The 16395-nt window shown below is 42.0% G+C and overlaps 1 protein-coding gene across 1 annotated transcript in view; it reads left to right on the forward strand.

The window, feature by feature from the left end:
- Positions 1–16395, forward strand: part of LOC137519710 (potassium voltage-gated channel subfamily H member 8-like) — a 115514-nt gene that overhangs the window by 63363 nt on the left and 35756 nt on the right. The window contains exon 7 of the mRNA XM_068238679.1: positions 8525–8631. Within this exon, the coding sequence (XP_068094780.1) occupies positions 8525–8631 (107 nt within the window). The remainder of the gene's footprint in view (positions 1–8524; positions 8632–16395) is intronic.

Raw genomic sequence — 16395 nt, forward strand, 5'->3', positions numbered from 1 at the left:
TACTGTTGTGGCCCCAGGGTTACCAGTTTTATATAAAAGCTGCAAAGCTCTGTAGGGGTGCCAGGGAGAGAAAGTGAAAGTAAATCTCTTCAACTGTGACACAGGCACCAAAGTACACACTCAGAGACAAACTTAATGTTCCAACACTTTTCTGTCCTGTTCAAAACATGTATTAAACATGCAAAGCATTTATTAAACTGGTTGATTAGGGATATATTTTTTTCAAATCTTGAGTGCAGAAAACTGCATATTATTATTATTATTATTATTATTATTATTATTAATTTATATAGTGCCAGCATCTTCCATGACACTGTTCAACAGCATACAGGGTATACAAATACAAAATAAACAATAAAACAGTTAATACAAGACAAGAGTGGGTTACAGCTAATGCAGTGAACAAATTAACTACATATTTTTATACAGGGGTGAGAGGTATGTACACCCATTACAAAGCATTGTTAGACAAAAGTGGAACAGGGCCCTGGCCAAAAGGCCTTACAGTGTAAAGGTTTAAGGGATAGGACAGTAGGTAAAGGAAAGTCGTGTATGCGGTGGTAGAAATGGTGGTCAGTGGGCGGTGTCCTAGGTAGGAGAGTATGCTTGCCTGAAGAGGTGATTTTTCAGATTGCGCCTAAAAAGAGTAAGTGTGGGTGAGTGGCAGATGTGTTGAGGGAGAGTGTTCCAGAGGAGGGGAGAGTTTCGAGAGAAGTCTTACAAGCGGGAGCAAGAAGAGGTGACCAGGAAAGAAGATGTTAGCTTGGTTCCATAATTTCAGTTCTTTCTTTATTTCATTCTGATGACTCCAACCTCCTTATATTGTTCTTAACAAATCAACTGTTGCTTTGATTGAGAAGACAGTTATCACCCAAAGCATATCATTTATTATAGCACACAGAAAGCAGATGAGGTCAAGAATCACATTAAGACTCATGTTTGTAGAGTAACCTCATCTGGTTCCATCTAATATTCTAACCCAGACATTAATTACATTTGTATCTAGGGACTGTTGGAAATATTTAGCCTGGGGCTAAGTGTTCAAAGTGTCCTACTATAATAAGGACCACCTTCATGACAATGATAACGAGTCTTAATGGAACAGTGTACTTAAGTAGCTAACACATAATGAGGTAGCAAGCGTATTCCCCTGCAGTGTAATTTTCATTATATTCTTATTACTGGTGTTAAGTGAATGGTGTGAAACTTGCATTGCTAGCAGTTCTGTTCAATGAGGATCTGCTGTTCATCAGAACTGTGATGATTCCCCACTTTTACAGGCAGGATTCCCTAACATTTCAATAATTAAATATTAGCACTAGGCACCTGTTTTAGGGAACAAAATCAGAAGCAGGTGGTTTTGGTGCTCAGCACCATGTTCCGAGCGCCTGAGCTGGGCACTGCTATAGCACTAATGTTTGGTGCGCATCCCGTATAAGGGCAATTCTAACACCAAATTATTTCTCCCTCCAAGTTGCTACGTTGCTGGGAATTTTAGGGGCAGGAGGATGAGCTCTCCCTGCGCCCTACACACTGGCATACTTATATGTACTCATAACATCAACACACTTCTTTTTCTCCTGAACCTATCAATTCATGCAATTAACTTATATGGTGATACATGTGCTTCCCCTAACGCAACACTGGTTTCTGATATAAACAATGCCAGATGCATTGTTTTAATGGAACTACTATACACATCTTCTAGTTACACCATGGAAGAGATATTATCGAACAAGAGACAGCAGACACTGCAGCTAAAAACTTTAGCCACCCTAATAATTATTTAATACCCAAATTGGCAGCCACAAGTGGTATAACAATGGTAACATCATTATAAGAAGAATACTTCAGGTACAAAATAAAGGTACATTCTGGGCACATTGTTGGACATAGCAAGATGTTGAGCACAGACATACAAAACCAGCTCACTGGGTAAGGTCTTGCATGCCATTCCTCCTCAATTAATAGGCATAGTTAGAAGTCAAATCATAGTCAAGTCAAAGTAGGAACCTACCTGTGATCAGAAGCCTGTCAAGTAGAGAGTGGCAATCAGCAGAAGAAAGGACAGACAGAAGATGGTGCCCAAATCAAACCGGAGCCCTGGGTAGGCAAACTCACTCAACTTACAGATGTTGCTGCTGCTGGTCTAGCTCCCACAATTGAAAAAGAAGTTCCTCTGGCTTTTGCAGAGTACCATGGTGCAAGTGGGAATTGACAATGCATGGGTACTTAGAGAAGCTTGTGTTTCTGCTCCCCATGTTACCAGATGTCAGTAGCCTTCCTGAGCATACCCCAAAATAATAACCCACTTCTGTGGAAGCAAATATGCTCTAGATAATGGTTATATACTGAGGAAACAGACAAAGCTGTGCTAGCACTTCAATGCACATGCAAACCGCTTTTACCCCAGTAGAAGCTGGTGATGTATGTGGCCAAGAAATCTAGCATAGACACATGGAGAAGGCAATATACAGCCCTGATATTGGAATGAGGGTAGTTCTGGTGGAAACTATGGGGTATCAGGTTTAGGACAATTTATAGTCTATAACAGAAAGAAAAAAGGCCCAAGTAGAGGATAGATGTAGGCACATAGGAAGCCGCACTCATGGGGTTGTTTAAACTTCTACTATAACGAAATCTCTCAGACACTGGTGCTGTGATGCCCTGGGCAAAATGCCTCTGGGTCAAAGCTCTAGGCCCTCACATGTACTCAGAAGAAACCAGAATTCAGAGTAATGAGCTAGCAAATGTGAGATTGTAGTTGTGTGTACGAACCCACAATTAAAACATAATAACTGTATCTAATGTCTAGAATACTAAACCCCCTTTCCACCAAGGAATCCTAACCTTTTCTTAAATAGATCACAGGGACGTCAGTATGGCAATATTGTGGTGACACCCCTCCCCTAGTGTGATGTCAAGACCATGGCCATGACAGTTTTCTCTCTGTGAGCCTTGTTGCATTGTAGGAAATAATGGCTGTTTCCAACTTCCAAGCAAGCAATATCTCCCTCTGTGCATAGAACTCTCACTAAACAAACACTCTGCTGAGATCACCTGGCTGGAATAAAGATGTTCCCATCTGTGATAAATTTCAGACTGCACTGGGGGGGGGGGGGAAGGGGGAGGAAGGGTAAGATGTTACAATTGGTAAACACTGAGTAAATAATTTATAGATAAATATAAAAAAAAAAATAAGCATTATTAATTACGTTACTTTCACTACAGTTACTCTTACACAACAATTGTCATTATCAGTATTCAGAAGAACTTAACAAAATAATGACACTTACCGCATGTGTTACTCCATTCTGCCAAACGCTCTTTGCTTTATTAAATAAGTGGTTGGGTCTGCTAGGTTTCTGCTCCTGGTCTCTTTTTTCTTACATTACAGGAGACACAATATGAAATATTTAAGTCTGACAAGATCTCTTTAATTTTCCCTACATTACCATATCACTGAGAATGAGGATCGGTCATCATTCGGAGCTTGATTTTTTTTTTTAATGCAGCCTCTTTTAGTCATAATATGGGTATGAAGGGCTTTTTATATCTAATAATAGTGCCATTTTATCTATGCTGCCCTTCGTTTCCTTGTGTCTTGACACACAGGAAATAGAAAAACTGACCTGGATCCTCTGCCTCAGGCACTCACTAGTACCAGCCTTAAATGATTGACAAGTTTCACAAATAAAAGGCAAAGCAAGAATGTCAACTAAACTAAAATAGACTCTGTGAAGGGAACTCATTTGTCTCTGTAAAAGATACGTAACTTCAACTATCACAGTGAGGCAGAATTGCCGGGCTTAACATTTATGTTTTATAAGCTCTAATTCCTTCAAGGAAGTGCTGCAGACCATGACACCATCATCTGTGGCATTTTAAACTAATGTGTGCTTAAAAATGATGTCCGGTTGTATGCAACATGCAGATACATATAACAATCTATACTTTATCTATGCTATCATTTATGAATGGTTATAGTGACATATAAGCAAATGTCATGGTACAAGCTGGAGTACATTAATTACATGCCTCGGGCTTCAAAATAATTACATTGTCAGCGAATCGCAGAGTACCTTCAAACTCGTAAAGGGATTTGCTCAGTTCCTCATGTCTGAAGATGACAGCACATCGAGAGATAGGGATATCTTTAGTCATTGTTATTCAATAACTTACATTCTTATCCCATACTCCAAACTTATTGTTTGCAATATAAATAATAATAATAAGAAGAATCACCTGCTAAAAATTTTACGTATAGACATAAGTGACCATATAAATACAAAAGCCTACAAGTTACAAAATTCTAGAATAATTTCTAACATCTTAGTCTTTCTTAAACACACTAATATGCTACTTGGTTGACTAAGGCATTGCTTTGCTGGAGATCACTAAAGATCATGAATGATACTGAAAACTGGTTCTATATGTATTAAAGCTTGTGTATTTTTAGGTAATGGGGTTTTACAACCCTCACTTGGGTAATATCAGACCATTGGGAGTATTACTAAAAAGGTTAGAATTAGCAGCTGTGAAAGTAGTTATTCTCAGGGAGAGCATTTTTTAAATAAAAACATGACAGCCTAGATTTATTGAACTGCAGTTGCATAGCTGAAAATTCTCTCACTTTTGTAGCAACCCTTGATATGGCATAGAATCCTTGAGAGGGTTGAAAACTATTGCCGTATAATTAAAATGTTTTTTTAATAAAAATATGGACATTTTGAAGGATTACTTTTGACCTTTGGTGACCTACCGCTGAGATTTGCTGCAATAAATCAGGTCTTCTGAATTGTGCCTTATAATGCAGTAACACTTGCCCATGCTATAAGATAAGGATGAAAGGATAAAGACTGATGCATTACAGAGTGACTTAAAGGGGACATTTTCTGAATATAACTTATGAAAAAATTGCTTCTTTTTTTACAGTATTCATTAATAAATTATTCAGTCAATGTTTGCTTGTTGTCAAATCTTACCACTCCATTTTTTGCTGGCAAGGTGAATCACTATAGAATGTTTCCCCCCATGAAGTGAGCTGGAACGTCACCTGATTTTTCAGAGTGCGGGCAGACAATGCATGACATCGTAGCCAAGGCTAAACATCACTGGGAGGGTGGGGTTACATTTCAGTAACCAATATGTGATATACAAAATCATTTTTAAAAATGAAACCAGGATAATTAATGTAAAAAAATGGGTATACTGAATAATGTATTCCATTCTACTATCCATCATTATGGCTAATAAATGTAAATGTAAGGGTAGTAAATGAAACTTCAAACTTGAGACAAACAATGGACAGATGAACTGAAAAAAGACCTAAAGAAACTTGCACAGCTGGATACAGAATCCCACTCTACAATAGAGGGTTTGCAGAACAAATCTGCAGGAGGAGTTCAGAGAGATTACAGAATAACTTAATAAAATCTGCTATAACGTAAAGAGAATTGTAAAGGACAAGATAAAGAGCCTGAAATCATCTCTAAATGATGACCCCACTGGAGCATGGGAACAGCTACAAACCTTCTATAAGAAATTACAGAGACTCTGAATTAACAACAAAACAAAACTTCAGAGAGGAAAGAGCGGACGACTGGATACACAAGCAGTAAGAAAGAACAACCCATTAATGTAATAAGCTTTCCTCTTATCAGGCTACTGAAGTTGAAATGGCAGTACTGCCCAAAGGCCTGCCATTTTGCCCAGCAAGACCCATAGACAAGATCAAACTTTGTGGTGATATGGAAGAATTTTTCAGAAGGCTGTGGCTCAAGGAACACTACCATGATAAGGAGGGTTGCAATACAACTGATAATGAGCCAACTCACACCAGATCCGCCAAAGAAATCCAGATGGACCCCCGAAAAAGGAAAAAAAAGCTACCCTGGACAAGTAAATTAACAAATTAAGATGCAGAATCTTACAGGGTCCTGAATGAAAGAAGAACACTGGCTCAGAACATAACATCATAAGAACGACAAGCCATCAGATCACTGAAGGAGAATAAAGACATTGTCATCAAACCAGCAGATAAAGGAGGAGCCATAATCAGCATGAACACCAGTGACTACATCCAGGAGGCACAAAGACAGTTGTCCCACACCATTCACTACAACAAATTACAGGGGGCCCTACAAAAAGCTACAGGATGGCACTGAACAAGGTGGTAAACATTAGAGCACATGTACTTTCTTTCATCCCTGAAAAGCCTAAAACAGCCTGACCTCAGTTCCTTCAGCCTAGTCAAATATTGCATGCATTCTGCGTGCAGCTAACTTGTGAACTCTAACCAGTCTGAGTCTCAGTTATGTAAGGATTGAGTAAACAAATGGTCTTATCTATTTGCCATAAATCAGCTAAAATCCTCTCAAGACCCTATTTGGATGGGCTGTGTCAATAAAGGCACCTTAACGACATGTATTTGTTTTAAAAAAAAAAACTATGCATCCACTTTGATGTTTAATGTATATAGCTGTCTGCTTTAACATCTTGTCAGCATTCAGGATTCAGGTCTGAGGAAGGCTGAATAGCTGACAGTTTATGCTTATTCATTTAAGTTAGCCAGCAAATGGTATTATACTGATTCAAAACTTCTTGCTTTAAAGAGTAACTGTTAGCTCCAAAAATGAAATTTAAATCTCTATTGCAATGTTTTATTTACTTTTTAAGGGAGCCAAAAAGGCAATGCAGAAGTTAAAAATCAATCTAATTTTTTTACTATGTAGCCTTTTCCCCAGGACGCAAAGCCGCATAACAGATACTGCTGAGCATGCAGAGCATGCCCATGTCTGCCCGACCCCCCTCTCCCCCCCAGGACCAGGTGCCGATATATTCTCACCCCAAACAGCTGACACGGAGAGAGAGCAGGAGCGGAGTACATCTACACACTTCCAGCGCCGCCACCGCAGAGCAGCCGCCGCCGTGCATCTCTCTCCTGCTCGTGATTCTCTCACATGTGACTCGGCGGCGGCTGCTCTGCGGTGGCGGCGCTGGAAGTGTGTAGATGTACTCCGCTCCCGCTCTCTCTCCGTGTCAGCTGTTTGGGGTGAGAATATATTGGCACCTGGTCCTGGGGGGGGGGAGAGGGGGGTCGGGCAGACATGGGCATGCTCTGCATGCTCAGCAGTATCTGTTATGCGGCTTTGCGTCCTGGGGAAAAGGCTACATAGTAAAAAAATTAGATTGATTTTTAACTTCTGCATTGCCTTTTTGGCTCCCTTAAAAAGTAAATAAAACATTGCAATAGAGATTTAAATTTCATTTTTGGGGCTAACAGTTACTCTTTAAGTATAGTAAGCTTAATCAAAATTTTAGGTGTGTACCAGGCTTAATTCTTAAATGGCACTTGTTTGCTCATTTAGGTCAAGAAAATATATATTAGCATCTGTTAAACTATCCCTATCTTGCAATGCCTGTGTTTAGTGTAATTGGTGCCTTTTGTGTTTAAAGTGGATCTGAGATGAAAAACTAACTATGACAAGTAACTTGTCTATATATCTTTTCTAAAGTTTAGATAGTTTACACAGCAAATCTAGCTGCAACCAGCTTCAACAGTTTATGATTATTCATTCCTGTGATACAATGAGGGCAGCCATGTTCTGTTTGTCACGTTACACACAGGCAATCTGATAGCATCTCCAGCCCTCAGCTCAATCCCCTCTCCTCCTCCCTCCTCCCCTCTGCATCTGAAATCTCTGGCTAGTAACCTCCTCCTCCTCCTGACCAGACTGAGCTCCCATAAACCCTTGCTACAGGAGTCTGAGAACGCCAAGGCACTCTGAAGATGTGGGCGAGGCTTGTTTAGTTTATAGGGAATCAGAGTATTAAAACAAAACAAAAAAAGTATTTGGCTTGAGGAATGCCCTATAAACTATATGAAAGGAACACAATTATGCAATGAGTAAAAGTTTATCTCGGATCCACTTTAATAAGTTTATTTCAGAGCATTCCTGAGCTATGCACAGACCTGGAAAAAAATGCTGCCTAAAACAATCTTTTATCGTCTGTTAAGCTGACAGTTTCCAATCAGTGTACAGATAAGCTGCTTAGCTCTCTGACAAGCAGCACAAACTGTTTTACAGAGAAAAACAGAAAGCGTCCTGGGATCCACAAAACTGGATGTTGAATTCAATGTTGAGGGATACCAACTCTAACTCCACATTTTCAGCCAAAAAGAAATTGAGTGTGTATGTAGTATGTAGTGTGTACGTCACTAAGCATTGTAGGAAAATAGACTGTACATTTTAGAAAATGAATGAAGTCTAGTAGAGAATGTATATGTAAGGAACTCATATCAGACTGCAATAATTCATATTGTACATATTTTTACAGTTTTGCTCAGCTACAGAATTTTAAGTTATCAAACTTATGAACATAAATAACAGATCATACTGAAAACTAAAGTATATTGTTTATGTGTACGTTTTGATAGAGGTCACATTTAAATGATGCTCTTCAGGTAATATTTGTACCATACTTAATGTATTAAACAGTAATTACATTTTTAATTTAACAGAGTTGTTGATGGCATTGAAGATGATAATGGCGTTGAAGAAGGTCAAGCATTTGACTTTGAAGCTTATCAACTGAGGAAACAAGCGCGGTTAAACCAAACCACAGGAGGTACTGTGCATACCTTTTTATTAAATAATATAGATGGACCAACATTATTTTTTTTGCTAGTTTTGTCTACAACATGCCTTATCCTGTGTTATTCCATGAATGGCTGACAGAACCTTACATGTGTAGATATGAAAAGTAAGATGTGGTGTAGTACAGTAAGTTTTTATGAAGACACCCATAAATTAAGAAGAGCACTACATTAAAATTGTTAATAACAGTGACATTAAAAGCGCCAATAACAATGTCATTAACAGACCGAATAAATATTTTAGGTCGAAGGCTCAGGTCAGGACCTGTTGACTCAGCTTCATGTGGTTGGCATGGGCTCTCCTAGGGGTGGAGTCTAAGTGGCCACGGGTCTTCACCAGAGTACCACGCAAGGGATGATGGGTTGCTTCCCCAAGTGGGCAGCAGACTACTTTGCTGATTGGTGGCCAGCAGATCCTGACCCCTAGGATTGCCCCACCAGTATCCAAAAAGAACAGTAGACGCTGTTGTATAAATGTCCAGACGATATTACTGTAATCAGTAGAGGTACAGTCCAAAAGTCGGTGCAGCACAACTGTGGTGTGCACAAAGTATGCTTAACCTTCCTATAAGGCATGAATCAGAGCATCACTAGGGAAAGTGCTTACCAAAGAAGAATGACTGCTTGGACAACGGAGAGGCTGTGGTGGGTAGAGATAACTGATTTTTGACCATCTTCTGCTAGCTACTAACAACAGTCATTTAGTTATACCAACTGTCACTCATCTTTGCTAATTTTCCTGAACGACCATATACAGCAACACCACTATTTTTATAACTCAGTCAAAATCTGCTTTTTAATTTTATGTCCAAGCTCATCTACTTTCTGTTTATATTTTGGCTGAGGTGTGACATCACACTGGGGTAGAGAAGAGTGGAGGCTGATAGTTTAATTTTATTTTAGGCTTACACTGTAAGAATATTTTAATAGATGAAATATTAAATTGTATACTAACCTTGATTCTAAATAAAATCTGTTGACAAATAGAGCGTTTTGATAGAGTTGGGCCGAACGGTTCGCCTGCGAACGGTTCCATGCGAACTTCAGTGGTTCGCGTTCGCGTCCCGCAGGCGAAGTTTTGCGGAAGTTCGGTTCGCCCCATAATGCACCATGAGGGTCAACTTTGACCCTCTACATCACAGTCAGCAGGCCCAGTGTAGCCAATTAGGCTACACTATCCCCTGGAGCCACTCCCCCCTAATAAAAGGCAGGCAGCGGCGGCCATTAAGCTCACTCGTGTGCCTGCGTTAGTGAGAGTAGGGCGAGCTGCTGCAGACTGTCTCTCATAGGGAAAGATTAGTTAGGCTTAGCTTGTTCCTGGCTGCATACCTGTTCTGTGAACCCACCACTGCATACCTGTAATGTGAACCCACCACTGAATACCTGTTCTGTGAACCCACCACTGCATACCTGTACTGTGAACCCACCACTGCATACCTGTTCTGTGAACCCACCACTGCATACCTGGTCAGTGAACCTGCCACTGCATACCTGTTCTGTGAACCCGCCACTGCATACCTGTTCAGTGAACCCACCACTGCATACCTGTTCAGTGAACCCACCACTGCATACCTGTTCAGTGAACCCACCACTGCATACCTGTTCTGTGAACCCACCACTGCATACCTGTACTGTGAACCAACCACTGCATACCTGTTCAGTGAACCTGCCACTGCATACCTGTTCTGTGAACCCACCACTGTATACCTGTACTGTGAACACACCACTGCATACCTGTTCTGTGAACCCACCACTGCATGCCTGTTCAGTGAACCCACCACTGCATACCTGTTCTGTGAACCCACCACTGCATACCTGTACTGTTCAGTGAACCCGCCACTGCATACCTGTTCTGTTCAGTGAACCCGCCACTGTATACCTGTTCTGTTCAGTGAACCCGCCACTGTATACCTGTTCAGTGAACCTGCCACTGCATACCTGTTCTGTGAACCCACCACTGCATACCTGTTCTGTTCAGTGAACCCGCCACTGCATACCTGTTCTGTTCAGTGAACCCGCCACTGTATTCCTGTTCAGTGAACCCGCCACTGCATACCTGTTGTGTTCAGTGAACCCGCCACTGTATACCTGTTCTGTCATTCAGCTACATCAGCCAGGCGACCATATGGGCTGTAAAGCCACCAAAACCTGCACTCTCGCCATGGTGCGCACCAGTCCAGCACGGCCGTCACTACACAGCTGTTTGCGGTGCGTTACACAGTGAGTTTGGTGTGTCAGTGTGAAGCAGTACCTTAATTACACTACCTGATTGATGTATACACATGCAAGATGTTTTAAAGCACTTTAGGCCTGTCATTTAGCATTTAATGTGATTTCTGCCCTTAAAATGCTGCTTTGCGTCAAATCCAGATTTTTCCCGGGGACTTTTGGCATCTATCCCACTCCTCCACCTGGGGGTCCAGGTGTTAGACCCCTTGAAACATCTTTTCCATCACTTTTGTGACCAGCCTAATTTTTTTTTCAAAGTTCGCATCCCCATTGAAGTCTATTGCGGTTTGCGAACTTTTCCGCGAACCGAACCTTACGCGGAAGTTCACGAACCTAAAATCGGAGGTTCGGCCCCACTCTACGTTTTGACTAACATTTAGTCAAAATTTGAGTGGATATGCCTTTTCTTTAAACCATTGATACCGGGTAGGGGGCATTGCAATGTACAAGGAACATTCTCATAGCTTTGTACTGCATTGGCCAGAACATAAGCTAGCAGCCACTCAAATGATATCTGGTAATGCTGAAATTCTATTCTATATACAGTGGGATGTGAAGGTTTGGGCAACCTTTTTTATTGTCATGATTTATCTAAATAAATCGTTGGTTGTTACGATACAAAATGTCAGTTAAATATATCATATAGGAGACACACACAGTGATATTTGAGAAGTGAAATGAAGTTTATTGGATTAACAGAAAGAGTGCAATATTTGTTTAAAGTGGATCCGAGACGAACTTTTGCATTCATCAGTAATGAGCCCCTTACATAAAATTAATTGTATGGGGAACCTTCTGAATTTTTTTTTGATTGCTAATAATGACTAATTTCGATTTTACTAACTAAGCCACGCCCCCTCAGATCTCCTAACGCCGCGGCATCAGGTCCCATGCAGCTTTGAATCATGGGACCTGATTGTGGAGAGGAGGAGGCTTTCTGTGAAGGGGCAAGCTTAGGAGGAGGCATGGGCGTTCCGGACAGGGGCTGCTGAAGTCACGCGATACTAGCGTAAGCAGCATCACCTGTCATCTTCAAGCCGGCGATTAGGATTAGTCTGGGTCCGGGATCAAGCCCTCCAACTGTCCCGGGTTGGGGGCCCCTCCCGCTATCCTGCTGCCACCCCCCAATGTCCCGGGCTAGGCTGAGGCGGAAAAAAAAGGGAGAGGGGAGTGTAGGGGAGTGGAGTTTGCACAGTCTGAGGTGTGGAGATAAAGATAAGATTGCCTGTGTAATAATTACAAGCAGAACATGGCATTGTATAACAGGAAAAAATATTTATATACTGATGAAGGTGTTTGCTGATAGTTTACTTTTGTAAACCATCTAAACTTAACTAAACTAAATAAAGACAAATTACTTTTTATAGTTAGTTTTTCACCTCAGATCCGCTTTAAACAAAATTAGGCAGTGCATAAATTTGGGCACCACAAAAAAGAAATGGAATCAATATTTAGTATTAGTAGATCCTCCTTTTGCAGAAATTACAGCCTCTAAACGCTTCCTGTAGGCTCCATTGAGAGTCTGGATTCTGGTTGAAGGCATTTTGGACCATTTCTCTTTACAAAACATCTCTAGTTCATTCAGGTTTGATGGCTTCCGAGCATGGACAGCTCTCTTCAACTCACATTACAGATTTTTAATTATAATCAGGTCTGGGGACTGAGATGGCCATTCCAGAACCGTGTACTTGTTCCTCTGCATGAATGCCTTAGTGGATTTTGAGCAGTGTTTTGGGCCGTTGTCTTGTTGAAAGATCCAGCCCCGGTGCAGCTTCAGCTTTGTCACTGATTCCTGGACATTGGTCTCCAGAATCTGCTGATACTGAGTGGAATCCATGCATCCCTCAACTTTGGCAAGATTCCCAGTCCCTGCACTGGCCACACAGCCCCACAGAATGATGGAACCACCACCAAATTTTACTGTAGGTAGCAGGTGTTTTCCTTGGAATGCTGTGTTTTTTTCCTCCATGCATAACGTCCCCTTGTTATGCCCAAATAACTCAATTTTAGTTTCATCAGTCCACAGCACCTTATTCCAAAACGAAGCTGGCTTGTTCAAATGCGCTTTAGCATACCTCAAGGGGCTCTGTTTGTGCTGTGGGTGGAGAAAAGGCTTCCTCTGCATACAGCATCTCCTTGTGTAAAGTGCGCCAAATGGTTTAATGATGCACAGTGACTCCATCTGCAGCAAGATGATGTTGTAGGTCTTTGGTGCTGGTCTGTGAGTTGACTCTGACTGTTCTCACCATACGTCGCTTCTGTCTATCCAAGAATTTTCTTGGTCTGCCACTTTGAGCCTTAACTTGAACTGAGCCTGTGGAGTTCCATTTCCTCAATATGTACCTAGCTGTGGAAACAGACAGCTGAAATCTCTGAGACAGCTTTCTGTATCCTTCCCCTAAACCATGGTGGTGAACAATCTTTGTCTTTAGGTCATTTGATAATTGTTTTGAGACCCTCATGTTGCTACTCTTCAGAGAAAATTAAAAGAGAAGAGAAACTTACAATTGACCCAGTTAAATACTCTTTCTCATAATTGGATTCACCTGTGTATGTGGGTCAGGGGTCACTGAGCTTACCAAATTGACAACAGTGCCTACATTTATGCACCTGCCTAATGTTATTTAAACAATTATTGCGCACTTTCTGTAAATCCAATACACATCATTTCACTTCTCAAATATCACTGTGTGTGTCTCCTATATGATATATTTAACTGACATTTGTTACCGTAACAACCAACGATTTATACAGGAAAATCATGATGATTAACAAGGTTGCCCAAACTTTCCCATCCCGCTGTATCAATGTAAAGATATTATTCATCAGGAAATTATAAAAAAAAAACTCCTTAACAGATTTTATAATTAAAGGACAACTGAAGCAAGAGGTATATGGAGGCTGCCATATTTATATTCTTTTAAGCAATGCCAGTTGCCTGGCAGCCCTGCCTCTAATATGTTTAGCCACAGACCCTGAACAAGCATATGCAGATCAGGTGTTTGTGACATTATTGTCAGATATGACAAGATTAGCTCCATGCTTGTTTGTGGTGTTATTTAGACACCACTACAGCCAAATAGACCAGCAGGGATGCCAGGCAACTGGTATTGTTTAAAAGGAAATAAATATGGCAGCCTCCATATACCTCTCACTTCAGTTGTCCTTTAACCACTTAACGACCGCCTAACGCTGATAGGCAGCAGGACATAAGTGGTTTTACATGGAAACGGCCAATCGTTCGAGCGGCGGTTCTATGTCAGTTTCCGGAGGGTGTCTCCATGAACAGCCTGCGAGCCTTCAATCGTGGCTCGCAGGCTAAATGTAAACACGCGGGGAAGAAATCCCGAGTGTTTACGTCGCAAGGCGCTGCTGCGCAGCAGCGCCGTAAAGGAGATCAGCGATCCCCGGCCTCTGATTTGCCGGGGATCGCCGGCATCTGATAGGCTGAAGCCTATTAGAGGCGGTACAGGACGGTTCACCGTCCTGTGCCGCCCATGGGAAGAAGGGGAGGGAGGGAAAGAGAGGGAGGCGGAAAATTGCTGCGGAGGGGGGGGGCTTTGAAGAGCCTCCCCCCGCTACACGCAGACAGCCGGCGGCAATCAGACCACCCCAGCAGGACATCCCCCTAGTGGGGAAAAAAGGGGGGAAGTCTGGTCGCCCTGGCTGCAAGGTGATCTGTGCTGTGGCTGGAGAGCCCACGCAGCACAGATCAGGGAAAACAAGCCTGGTCCTTATGTGGTTAAATATAGTTTATCCTAGTAAATATATCCTAATATGAACAATTACACAAGTCAAAATGCATCATCAGAAAGATTTTTTGGTGCCTTTCAATCTGAAGCCATTCCAATTCAAGACACAGAACATTTATATCTCATTTTTCTCCTGGTGGACTCAAAGCACTAGAGCTGCAGCCACTAGGGTGCCCTCAGTAGGCAGTAGACATGTTAGGAGGTCTTGCCCACGGTCTCCTACTGAATTAGGGCTGGCTTACTGAACAGGAAGAGCTGACATTCAAACCATGGTCTCCTGTCTCAGAGGCAGAGCCCTTAACCAGCCGGGCGGTATGGACGAGCTCAGCTCGTCAATCACCACTGGAGGCTGCCGCTCAGGCCCTGCTGGGCCAATTTTGATGAAATAAAAAGCAGCACACGCAGCCGGCACTTTGCCAGCCGCGTGTGCTACCTGATCGCCACCGCAGCACGGCGATCCGCCGCATGCAGCGTCGAAAGAGGGTCCCCCCAGCCGCTCGAGCCCAGCGTAGCCGGAACAAACAGTTCCGGCCAGCGCTAAGGGCTGGATCGGAGGCGGCTGACGTCAGGATGTCGGCTGATGTCCATGACGTCACTCCGCTCGTCACCATGGCGACAAGGTAAGCAAAACAAGGAAGGCCGCTCATTGCGGCCTTCCTTGTTAATTCTGATCGCCTGAGGCGATCAGAATGATGCGTCCGGAGCGCCCTCTAGTGGGCTTTCATGCAGCCAACTTTCAGTTGGCTGCATGGAATAGTTTTTTTTTAATTAAAAAAAAAACCTCCCGCAGCCGCCCTGGCGATCTTAATAGAATGCCAGGGTGGTTAAGCTGTACACTATCCAGTTACTGCTGACCAATTCAGTTGACCTTAGCTTAAAAGTCATGTTGGGCATCATGGGACTAAAGTTTGCCACTAGCAAACACACACAATAGTGGGAAAATCCTTACAGCTGTCCATAAATAAATGTCTGTAAACCTTCAAGTGTTGAAGAAACTTTATACATTTAAATGACCACTTTAAAGAGAACCAGAGACGAAGAAGAAATAGATTTATACATACCTGGGGCTTCCTCCAGCTCCATAAGCCTGGATCGCTCCCACGCCACCGTCCTCCGATGCCTCTGTCCGCCGATACTGGGTCCCATAATTTCCGCCAGTCGAGCCAGTGCGCTCCCTCCGTACTGTGCGAGCGATCCAGGCTTATGAGGCTGGAGGAAGCCCCAGGTATGTATAAAATTTTTTAAAATTTTTTACCTATGCTTCGTCTCTGGTTCCCTTTAAGCTTAAGATGGTTCCAAAAATTCTTGAATCATTGGAGCATAATTCATTTTTTTTTCACGGTTTTTCCATTTTGCCTCCATTACTTTTAAATATATAGTGGAATAGATTGTGGAATCTGTTATGTGATGAGTTACATCCATGGTTAGATTTAAATCAATTTAGAACCTGCTAAATACTCTACAACCCTTAATTTGAAAGTGGGTGTACGTTTTTTTTTCTTATGACAGTGACTAAGATTGTCAATCAGGTGCATGTTTATTAGTCAAAGGACCAGTTTACATCAAGGGAACAATGTCAGCTATGGCCATTGTCATTCTTCTTAATATAGTCCAATTTAATCATAAAGAAGCTTCTAAACCATCTCTAGTGTGATGCATTACTAGTCCTACGGTATAGCTTACTGATAAAATTTCAGTCAGTAATGAGAACAGATACATTCCTACTTATCATACTGGTCCTTCTAATGGGGTACA

This window comes from Hyperolius riggenbachi, chromosome 5, assembly GCF_040937935.1.
Source record: "Hyperolius riggenbachi isolate aHypRig1 chromosome 5, aHypRig1.pri, whole genome shotgun sequence".
In the NCBI taxonomy this organism is placed as follows: Eukaryota; Metazoa; Chordata; class Amphibia; order Anura; family Hyperoliidae; genus Hyperolius; species Hyperolius riggenbachi.